General features: G+C 43.1%; 1 protein-coding gene across 3 annotated transcripts in view; it reads left to right on the top strand.

The window, feature by feature from the left end:
- The window catches only part of PRKCB (protein kinase C beta), a 328,830-nt gene that overhangs the window by 284,933 nt on the left and 33,129 nt on the right, over positions 1-10,768 (top strand). For all 3 annotated transcript variants that reach the window (XM_003795734.2, XM_003795735.3, XM_023516740.1), the window contains exons 12-13: positions 1,607-1,669; positions 7,265-7,403. In XM_003795734.2, the coding sequence (XP_003795782.1) occupies positions 1,607-1,669; positions 7,265-7,403 (202 nt within the window). The remainder of the gene's footprint in view (positions 1-1,606; positions 1,670-7,264; positions 7,404-10,768) is intronic.

The raw sequence follows: 10,768 nt of genomic DNA on the forward strand, positions 1-10,768 counted from the left end.
TCTCTAATTCTTCCCTATGACTCTGACTCTTAGGAAAGGCCATATAAGTTCCGTGGGAAATGCCACGTAGGTTTTGTTTGTTCATTTGCTAATATTTATTGAGAGCTCATTGTGGGCCAGGCCCTAAGTGCTGAACAAACATTGTCTCATTTAATCTGGAGGACAACTCTGGGAGGTAGTCATTATTGCCTCTGATTTATGGACGGGGAGACAGACTCAAGAGAGTTTTGGCAACTTGTTCAAGAGCTAATGTGAGGCTGATCCAGAACTTTGATCCACTTTTTTTTGCTCATGTGCTCTGTCTTACACCACTCTGCTTCTTAGATGACTTCACTCCAGGAAGGATGATCAAGTTGGATAGTGGCCATGGTCTATTGTGGTTCCTGGGATGGGCAGACTGATTATGGGCTTTGAGAAATATATTCCCCATACTGCATCCATTCCATCCCCGTTAGTACGAAAGGCAGCCAGAGTTCCCATCTTTTTATTAGAACACAAATCTCATCTTATGCCCTCCTGTTAGAACCCTGTCAGTGAACAGGAACAGGACCAGCCACAGAAATCAGCAACAACCTCTCCCTAGGAAGTTTGCTAAGATCTTATTGCCTCTCCAGAGAGCCCCCAGGGCTTGGCTAGCACCACCCTGCCATATGCAGGCTTACTAGCTCCTGCTCAGCTCATCTAGCCCCCCTCCTCCCACCTGCTGAGCTTGTGAGCACCATGTTCTGGTAGGATTTGCATGATCCTTGCACTTCCATATCAAGCCATTCCTATCACAATTCTGAAAGGACTGGCTCTTCTTTTGTTTCTAATATCTAATTGACAAAGGCTTGAATTCCGTCATCACACAAGACATATTGTCAGGACACCTTACATAGTTCCCCCAAGCCCTCTCCAAGCCTCTTGGTATAACCGGGCTTTCTAGTTCTCCCAAAGCCTCTTTCCTTCTGGGCAGGCCTTCATGGAAGAGGTAACACGTTAGTCAGATGCTGTTTCCCATCCTGCCTGGACCATTCATCACCTACATAACCTGCCCAAGTTATTTCATCTCTCTAAGCCTCAGTTTCCTAATGTGAGGAACAGGTAGGTAATAGTAGAACCTACCTCACAGGATTACAATTATTATGATTAAATTGGATAAGGCCTCAATGATGCCAGGTGGATGGTAAGACCTCAACAGATGTTAACTGTTACTGTTAAGATATTTTCACTTGCTGTAGTCTGAAAGTACATTCTTCCTGTAGTCCAGTATATCCCATGGCTGCCTGCTCCCCACTACACAATTGCTGAGCCTCTTCCTACCCCCACTTTGTCCTTAAGTCAGCCCAATAGCTCTCTACACCGTGCTGTTAATCCATCCCTACTCTTCTCATTCTATGGGCTGCGTAGCTGACCTTCTATGCCCTGTGCCTAATTCAGTATTGTGTTGCATTGAGAGTTGCCAAGCATATGATGTCTCTGAATTTCTCCATTACTTTTTTTTTTTTTTTTGCAGTTTTTTGCTGGGACTGGGTTTGAACCCTCCACCTCCAGCATATGGGGCCAGTGCCCTATTCCTTTGAGCCACAGGCGCCGCCCATTACTTTTTTTTTTTTTTTAATTTCAGATTTTACGCTGCAGAAATTGCCATCGGTCTATTCTTCTTACAGAGCAAGGGCATCATTTACCGGTAAGTGAGCACTGCGTTACTTACCATCTCCCCATCTCCCTCAGTTCCTTCCTTCCCTGCCTCTTTCTTCAACTGCTTTTAAAATTAGAATCCGTGCTGGGGGAGGAATCCTCCAGTACTAACTTGGGCATGTGTTCTGCCAGGCAGCATCGCCCACTGCCCTGGCAAAGTTTGGGCAGCTCTATATGGTGATAGAAAATCTCGATGGACTGTGTCACCAATGATGGTTCACAGCCTCAAAGCTGAGACCATTTGCTATAAGAAGAGGAGGCTCACTTATGGGGTCCCAGGACTTCTCTCTCTTGCCCATAGACCCATTTGGGGTACAGCAAAGCCCCTTGGCTGGCCGAGTGTGATGGATCATGTTATTATGAAATGATGTTGTTTGTTTTTTTTTTTTTTAATTTTTTGCCACATAACTATAACTTGGAAATGGATCTCTGTGTAGCTGCTCCTGAAAGACAGGATTAAGTTCAGGACTTGGCATTTGCTGGGTTTTAGAGGAGCAAGTGGATGATCATAGCTGTATGAGTCATACCATTTTATATTTCATGCAAGGCAGACTGTTGAGCCTGAGGCTGATATTTGTCAGTGAGTCCAGGGTATGCAAGTCTCCTTGCACTCCATGGGATGCAAATGGTACAGTCGGTGCAGGCTTGGGCTGGTTTGTTATGCAAGAGAGGCTAGCAGGGACGTGGGGCTTCCAAACATCTGTGCCTGACTCAGATGAAGGTCTGTTTAAAAGATCACCAAGACCTACAAAAGTCCATTTCATTCATTTGCTTGGCAAATATTTATCAAAAGCCTACTATGTTCCAGGCACCCTTCTGGGGTCTGGGGATACCAGACACAGTGTCTTGCCCCTGTGGAGTTTATCTTCTAGTGGTAGGAGATAGAGAAGTAAATCATAAAAATAGCACCTGTCTAGTAGTGATAATTGCTATGGAAAAAAACCAAGCAGGACATGGGGCTTGTGTGGGGTGGCGGTGGTGGAGATAGGACTCCGATTGTGTAGAGAACATGGTGATTAGAGTTCAGGTGACTTTGGAGTCCTGGGCCTCATGCTGCAAGTGAAGGGTAAATATGGGATAAAAAGGCACAAAGAGATCAACCCTGGTAGTTTCAAGGCAGAGATGAGGCTATGGGAGCTGGCGGGATGGGGGGATGGGAGGTAGAGGCCTTTGTAGAGCCCTGGGGCTCTTATTTCCTTCTTAAAGTGGTGATATGAGATCTTGTGGGGGAGAGACAGTCCTACCCTGAGTACGCAGTCCCCACCATCCCTATTTTTCTGCTGATAATGGAAGGATGAAGGTCAGGAAGAGGAATAGGTTTTACCTGGCACATGGGTTATCCTAGTGAAGGTACAGAAATAGAAGAAGAAGAATTTCAATTTTAAGTAATATGGTCATTCTGCCCATGCCTGCCTGGGTGAACACGTATTGCTGTGTGAGCGTGACATGGGACACGGGAATCATCTAATTCTTTCATTTTACCTTTTGACTCTCAGAGCAAGAGCAACTTTTTGCGCCAAGTGTGATTCTGGTGCAGAAAAGCACACATTATCTTCCATAGGACAGTAACCCCTAAATTCAAGCCAATGACTTCCAATGGTGTTAGCCACAGAAATGGGGATCATGGGTCATTGTTCATCCTACATAGTCTTCACCTTGTGCACTGGTGTTAGGACCCAGCTTCTGTGCAGGATGTGCCTCCAGTAGAATAGAACCAGCTGGGTTGTTGAGAAGATTAAATATGGAACTACACATTTATTAGAAGAAAATGCACTCCCAGGGTAGGAACCAGGAGAGAAAATAGAATTCTGGTCAATGGAGTTGAGTTTAGGGATAGCTTCCAAATTAGCAGGGAACTGGATTGGGATCTGGGATCCATGGATCCAGGCCATTGGCCGGTTAGATGATAAAACCCAAAGATTAGCATTTTAGGTACTAAGACGCTACCTACTTCAAAGCGGTTTCTCCTAAACTAACTACATGTTCTTCCTTTATCCTCCACTATTAGTATGGTTTTTAAAGGGATATTTATCAATCTTTTAAGCCAATGAAATTCTGAACCTTTTTCCCTTGCATGTAAGAACAGACTCTGTTTCCTACTATAAAGAGTGGAAATGTCAGATACTTTGACAGCCTCCCTGTAGCAAAGGCAGACACAACAACCCAAGCTCATAACACTCACTCAAAACCTTGACTTAGAAGCTAGTGAGAAAGGAAGTGGAAACCATAGAATGGAGAGTGGCCATAGTAACCAGGTGCAGCTAGTTTTCAGAGGTAAGAGAAGGAGTGATTGATTCTTAGTAGCAACAGACAGTCCAGCATTAGGGCTTCACAGAACAGGGAATGTCTGTATGCAGTGATGGTTCTGGTGGTATCTTCACTGGAAAAGTTCTGCCCTTCTGGCCCTAAATTCAAGCCAATGACTTCCAATGGTGTTAGCCACAGAAATGGGGATTATGGGGATTCCTAATGGGGATCAATTAGTCTCCTAATCTGGTTCTTCAGCCTCCTTGGAGATTCCATGAGCTGCCCCATATCCCTTTACAAATTGCTTTTCAGGTTAAACTTATCAGAGTTGGGTTTTGTTTCCCACCATCAAGAATCTCAATTGAGATAGAGTTCTTGAAATTGATAATCAAATGAAAACTGTAAAAAGAAAAACATACATGACAAAAGATGTATGGTTCCATAGTTCCCTAGAAATTACTTGCATGGTGGGGAAGTCTTATAAAGTGCTACAAATCACTCCTTCTTTCATTTATAGTTTCAGTTCATTGAACAATTCTTAAGTAAAGAAGATGAGGAATTATGTTAGAGTTTAAACCCTCCTTCAGGATCATGGATGGAGATGTTGGGTGGGTGGGTGTGTGGGGGGATGAAAGATCTTCCTGTCAAACTTAGCGTCTGATTTATTGATCACTATCTCTGGAACATGTGTTGATTTAGCCCTTGATAGATTTCTGCAAATGAGGACAATTGCTCTAGCCCCCTTTTAAAGCAGAAATGAGGATTTATTACACAGAACAAAAGAATGCGGTGGAATTTCAAAAGAGCGCTGGTGACAGTGAATCTGATGGGAGTGTCTTCCGGTCCCTAGATCTGCTGATTCTTGGCACCTGAAACTCTCTTTTCTCTGACTATTGGAGATTTTATCCCTTCCCTAGTTGACACAGCTCCCTGTTTCTGGGTGTGTGGTTGCACTGGGGAGAGGTGGAGGGGGGCATGTGTCGCTATTAACAAAACCACATGTAGAACTAGTTGGTTTAGGTGAAGCAAGTTATTGCAGAGTTCATTTTTTCTAAGTTCCAACCTGGCATCAGATACCTCTGTGGTTTGTAGATAAGAAGGAAGGCTGGTAGGGTGCAGTGACTTAGCCTGTAATCCTAGCATTCTGTGAGGCTGAGGTGGGAGGATCACTTGAGCTCAGGAGTTTGAGGTTGCAGTGAGCTATGATGACGCAACTGCATACCCTCCAGCTGGTTGATAGAGCAAAACTCTGCCAAAAAAAAAAAAAAAAGGCTAGATATAAGTAGTACCACAGACAGCATCAAAGATAGCAGAGTGTTGCTATTGGCAAACAGTGGGTGCAAGTGGAGCTCCCCTAGTTCTCAAGCCATGTAATGTGGGTGATGTAGGATGAAGAGACCCTACAGACGGGGATGGGAGATGCCAGGATGTGTTTTCAAGTTGCATTCTTTGTTTTAGGAATGATGACAGCAACTCAATTCAGACTAACTTAAGTTAAAAGAGGCACTGATCAGCTGACGTTACTTCTAAGTGCAGGAGCAGATCTGACTTTAGACCTGGATAAACTCAGGTGCTCCAATGTTATGAGTGTCGACTTTTTTTTTTTTAGAGACAGAGTCTCACTTTGTCGCCCTCGGTAGAGTACCATGGCGTCACAGCTCATAGCAACCTCCAGCTCTTGGGCTCAAGCAATTTTCCTGCCTCACCCTCCCAAACAGCTGGGACTACAGGTGCCTACCACAACGCCTGGCTATTTTTTTGTTGCAGTTTTGCCAGGGCCAGGTTTGAACCCTCCACCCTCGGTGTATGGGGCTGGTGCCCTACTCACTGAGCCACAGACACCTGCCCGTGTGAGTGTCGACTTTTTCACTCTCCCTCTAGGTTCTTCTTTGTCTATATTAGCATTCTTCTCTCCACCTCGTGACCCTTAGAGCTTCTGGATTCACATTCTACCACGTGAGCAATGCCAATGTAAAAAACACGTATCTCTCTTCTGATGGTACCAGTCAAAATGCCAGAGCTGATGCTTGTAGAGTGACTTTGGCCCAGATCGGGTTGCATGCCCATTCTGAATCTATCACTATGACCAGTAGGATGGAGTATTTCCACTGGCCAGCACAGGCCCACATGACCACTCCCAGAGCCAACGCCACCCACATTACATGGCTTGAGAACTAGGGAAGGGTGGTTCTCTTCAAAGGAGTATTAGGATGTTCTCATCACAGATGCTAGAATAGGCAGAAACCACAGATGTCCACCACCCACTCAAAATGATTTAAAAGAGAGATCTGAATTGAGCGGTAGTTCCCCTTACTTCTCAGGAAGCTGGATTTCCCCGTCTTCTATTAGGACCAAGACAGCCTGACCCACAGATCAGTCCTACTCCCTGGAGCTGAAGCACAAAGTATCGATGCTTGAGTAGGTGTTTAGAAGGGAAAGTGTGTTGATACTGGAACAATCGTGCATGCTGGAGACACACCAGCATTTCCCCAAATACCAAGGTCTCCTCCTCAACACAGATGGAAATAAAACCAGAGAACATAGCACACACCCCTCTTGGTTGAAGCTCCAGGGTCACCACCATGCATCCTTCCTGACACCTGGCTAAAAGTGACTTTCCCAATTACTTCTGCATTGTCCTTTTTATTTACTTTGTGTAGATCAGAATCTATATTAATCACGCTTCTAGATTGGAATGCTTGCTAATTGTCTTTTTCCCTCCACTGGAATGTAATGAGAAGAACAAGAAGCTGTTTATCTTGTTCACAGCTATATGTCCAGCTCCAGGCTTCATGCCTATCACACAGTATGTGTGCAACAAATACTTTTGGTCATGTCCTAGGAAGTGGTCCAGGAGATGTTGGTAGAGTTCAATAAATTTCTCTCAATCAGTTTTTTTTTCTTTGTGATCTCCAAGACATATAAATAATAATAATTTGGTGAAAAATAGATCTTCCTGTAAATGCAAGGGGTGCTTACATTCCAAAGGGCAACTCTTGGAATTCTGGATACGAGAAGCCTTGTGGGTACTCTGCCCTTTCTCTGACGTTCTGTGTACCCCCTTGTTCTTGAGTTTCTGTTTCCTTGTATTCTCATGAGACACTTGGCACAGCTGGCTCTGTAGAATAAGAAAGAAAAAGAAAAGCGCAGAGGTTGGCAGGCCCCTGTGTATCTCCCCTCCAGACTGTAAGCTGTTGGAAGGCAGGGTTGGTTTGTACTCAACCTTTGTGCCCCACAATACCAAGCATGGGGTTTTATGTGTAAGGAGTGGCTAGTCATTGTTGCCTTGAAAGAAATAGCATTTAATTAAATCTCTACATTTTTCTGTCTGCCACAGTGACCTAAAACTTGACAATGTGATGCTGGATTCTGAGGGGCACATCAAGATCGCTGACTTTGGCATGTGTAAGGAAAACATCTGGGATGGGGTGACAACTAAGACGTTCTGTGGCACTCCAGACTACATCGCCCCTGAGGTAAGAGCTGCCATGACCCCACATGCACATCCATGCTGCAGGGACATCTCTCTGCTCCCCAGAGGGCCATGTGAGAGCCAGGACGGTTGAGGGGAGTACCTTGTAAGGGAACCTCGGGCTGGTCCTTATCCTGTACTCTAAATCATTCCTTTGAGATCACACATGCAAATTAACTTAGCACACATCCAGAAGCTCAGGCCTAAAATACATCAAGGTTTGGGAGAAAATTTAAATAAAACTCAAAAGAACCATCCAACACACATCAGTAAAATTCTCTGTCAAGCTGCCATGGCTCATGGTCATATGATATCTCAGAATTATGACATTGAAATGTTTGTTGAGAGAGAGAAAGACGGAAAGAGAGAACAGATCTCCTAGGCTGACATATGACATGGGGTCTGTGTCCCTCAATAGAAAAATGGATGATAGGCTCGGTGCCCGTAGCACAGTGGTTATGGCACCAGCCACATACACTGAGGGTTGCGGGTTCGAACCCTGCCTGGGCCAGCTAAACAAATAGTGACAATTGCAACAAAAAATACCCATGTGTTGTGTTGGGCATCTGTAGTCCTAGCTACCTGGGAAGCTGAGACAAGAGAATCACTAATCCCAAGAGTTAGAGGTTACTGTGAGCTGTGATGCTACGGCACTCTACCGAGGGGGACATAGTGAGACTCTGTCTCAAAAACAAAAGAAAAAAAGATGATTTCTTTATAGCACAAAATACTAGTAGGCATGGATTCAGAAGGGTGAATTAGAAATATATGTAGATATGGGAAGATCTTCAAGACATTCTGTTAAGAAAAAAATCACAGCACAGAATGGTAAATACAATATGATACCATTTATGCACAACAACCGTAATACACAGAACGCTGCTCTGTGGCTTCTATGAGTGTGTGCACATGCATGTGAAAGTATACAAAATCTGGATGATGACAGACTGATCTTATAACATGAGTCACCTCTGAGGATATGGGCCTGGTAAAGGGGAATTTAGCTCCTTCTGTATACTGTTTACATTTTTTACAGTAATAAGAAAGTAATCCTTTAAAAAAATTTTTACCAGAGCCCAGTGGGGTTCTTCATTTGTGGCATAGTTTGATGTATTGCTGTTGTGTTCATTAATTAGCATATCAGACACAAGCTATAGCACAGTGCTCTGCTGGGATATGAGTTCAGTCATCTCTGACCCTCAACTTGAGTTGCACTTGAGAGTCACAAGGGAGCTTTTAAAGTGTAGGCTGCTCAGGCATCATCCCAGGTCCGTTGAATTGGAATCCCTGTGCGGGGTGGGCCCAAGATCTCCGGTTTTCAAAAGCTCCTGTTTGGTGGTGATGGAGGTAAGCGCGAAACGCCCTCAAGTGCTGGCGCGGTTGCCTCCTCCTTCAGCCCACCATGGGAGGGATGCATTTGGGGGCTGGTTTTGTCATGAACTGACCACATCAGCTCTGGCGACTTCTCTCACCTCCCAGGCTCTATTTTCCTTTATGGAAAGATTAAGTCGTTGAGCTGTCATAAGGCTCTAATAAGACACGAAGTACTTTTAAAAGCGAGAAAACACTTTCAATAAGAAGCCTTCTCCTGGAAAGCCTTCCCTCCATGGCTTGTGATCACTAAGGTCATTTCATTCATTCATTCATTCGTTTATTTATGATTGACAGAAAAATTATGTACATTTATCATGTCCGACTTGTTGTTTTGAAATATATATACAGTGTGAAGGGCTAAACCAAGTTAATTAACATACACATTACCTCACATGCTTATTTTTTGGTGGTGAGAACACTTAAAATCTCTTAGCAATTTTCAAAAGTACTATGCATCATTATTAACTGTAGTCTCTGTATTGTACAACAGAGTTCTTGAACTTATTCCTCCTGTCTGGCTGAAATTTTGTGTCCTTTGACCAACATCTCTGCATTTCTGGTTTGGGAATGGAAACCAGAGTTGGAGCTAGAGATCAAGATACAGATATTCACTTTATAGCCAAGTTTTCTCAAACACCTTAATTGAGAAAAAAAAAAAGGCAGTAACGACATTACAGAACATTCTAGTGATAGCTAATATTTTGAAAGCATAATATGTGAGAGGTACCTAGTATCTTATGCATCATCACAAAATCCCATGATGTAGGTATTATTATAAACTTTAGTTTACAGATGAGGAACCTGAGCTAAGTAACTTCCCCCCTGGTTACATAATTGGTAAATAGGAGTCAGGATTCAAACTCAGCCTGTCTGACCCTCAGACCTCAGCCTTTAACCTTTGCTATATTACCTTTGATGTGGTTAGTTGTACACCCTTAGGTACTAAAAGATGGACAGACACATCGCTATTCTAGACTTTTCCATGCTTTGGCAATTTCGTCTTAATGTATCGAAAACCTTACACCTATATGCATGTACCATTTGGTCCCCCAGTTCTACTTCTAGGAATTTATCTTAAGGAAATAATTGGAGAGTTGTTCTAATATCTAATTACAAGGATATGTGTTGTAGCATCTTATTGATTCCTAATCAGTTGGGAATTCAGAGGTAGATTTTAGTATATTTAATGGAATACTATGCAGAAGTAAAAACTGATGACATTAATGTACATTTATTACCGAGGAAAATTGAATAACACATTTTATTAAAAGTTCACATGCTAAAGTATTTAGGTTTGTATAAAACACCCCATATACACAGAGTTTAATACATGTTCATAGCAAAGAGTCTGGAAGAAAATAGACCAAATATTATTCATAATGGTTCTCCTGATAGGGGTGACTTTCATTTTATTCTCTTTACTTATCTATATTTTATAAATCAATAGTAATGAATGGTATTACCCTTATGAGCCTTTTGGTTTTAGTTGTGGTTAAACATAAAAGTTACCATTTTAACTATTTCCAGGCATACAGTTCAGTAGTGTTAAGTGTATTCACATTATTGTGTGAATATTATTACTTTTTATTTGAAACAGAGTCTCAAGCTGTCACCATCGGCAGAGTGCTGTGGCTCACAGCAACCTCAAACTCTTGGGCTTAAGTGATTCTCTTGCCTCAGCCTCCCAAGTAGCTGGGACAACAGGTGCCCGCATAATGCCCAGCTATTTTTTGGTTGTAGTTGTCATTGTTTGGCAGGCCAGGGCTGGATTTGAATCCGTCAGCTCTGGTGTATGTGGCTGGTGCCCTAGCCACTTGAGCTACAGGTGCCGAGCCAAATATTATTACTTTTACAGTGAGAAGTAGAGATAGTTTTTCCTCTTAAAAATGCCACATTCACTGTATTGAGATTAAAAATAAAAAGCCATTCGCAGTGCTTCAGAAAGGCAATGTGGCATCACAGGTTTTTACCTAGCTGCAGTGTGACATCACAGGT

Source organism: Otolemur garnettii, unplaced genomic scaffold (genome assembly GCF_000181295.1).
Source record: "Otolemur garnettii isolate 467f Iridium unplaced genomic scaffold, OtoGar3 scaffold00096, whole genome shotgun sequence".
Taxonomy (NCBI): Eukaryota; Metazoa; Chordata; class Mammalia; order Primates; family Galagidae; genus Otolemur; species Otolemur garnettii.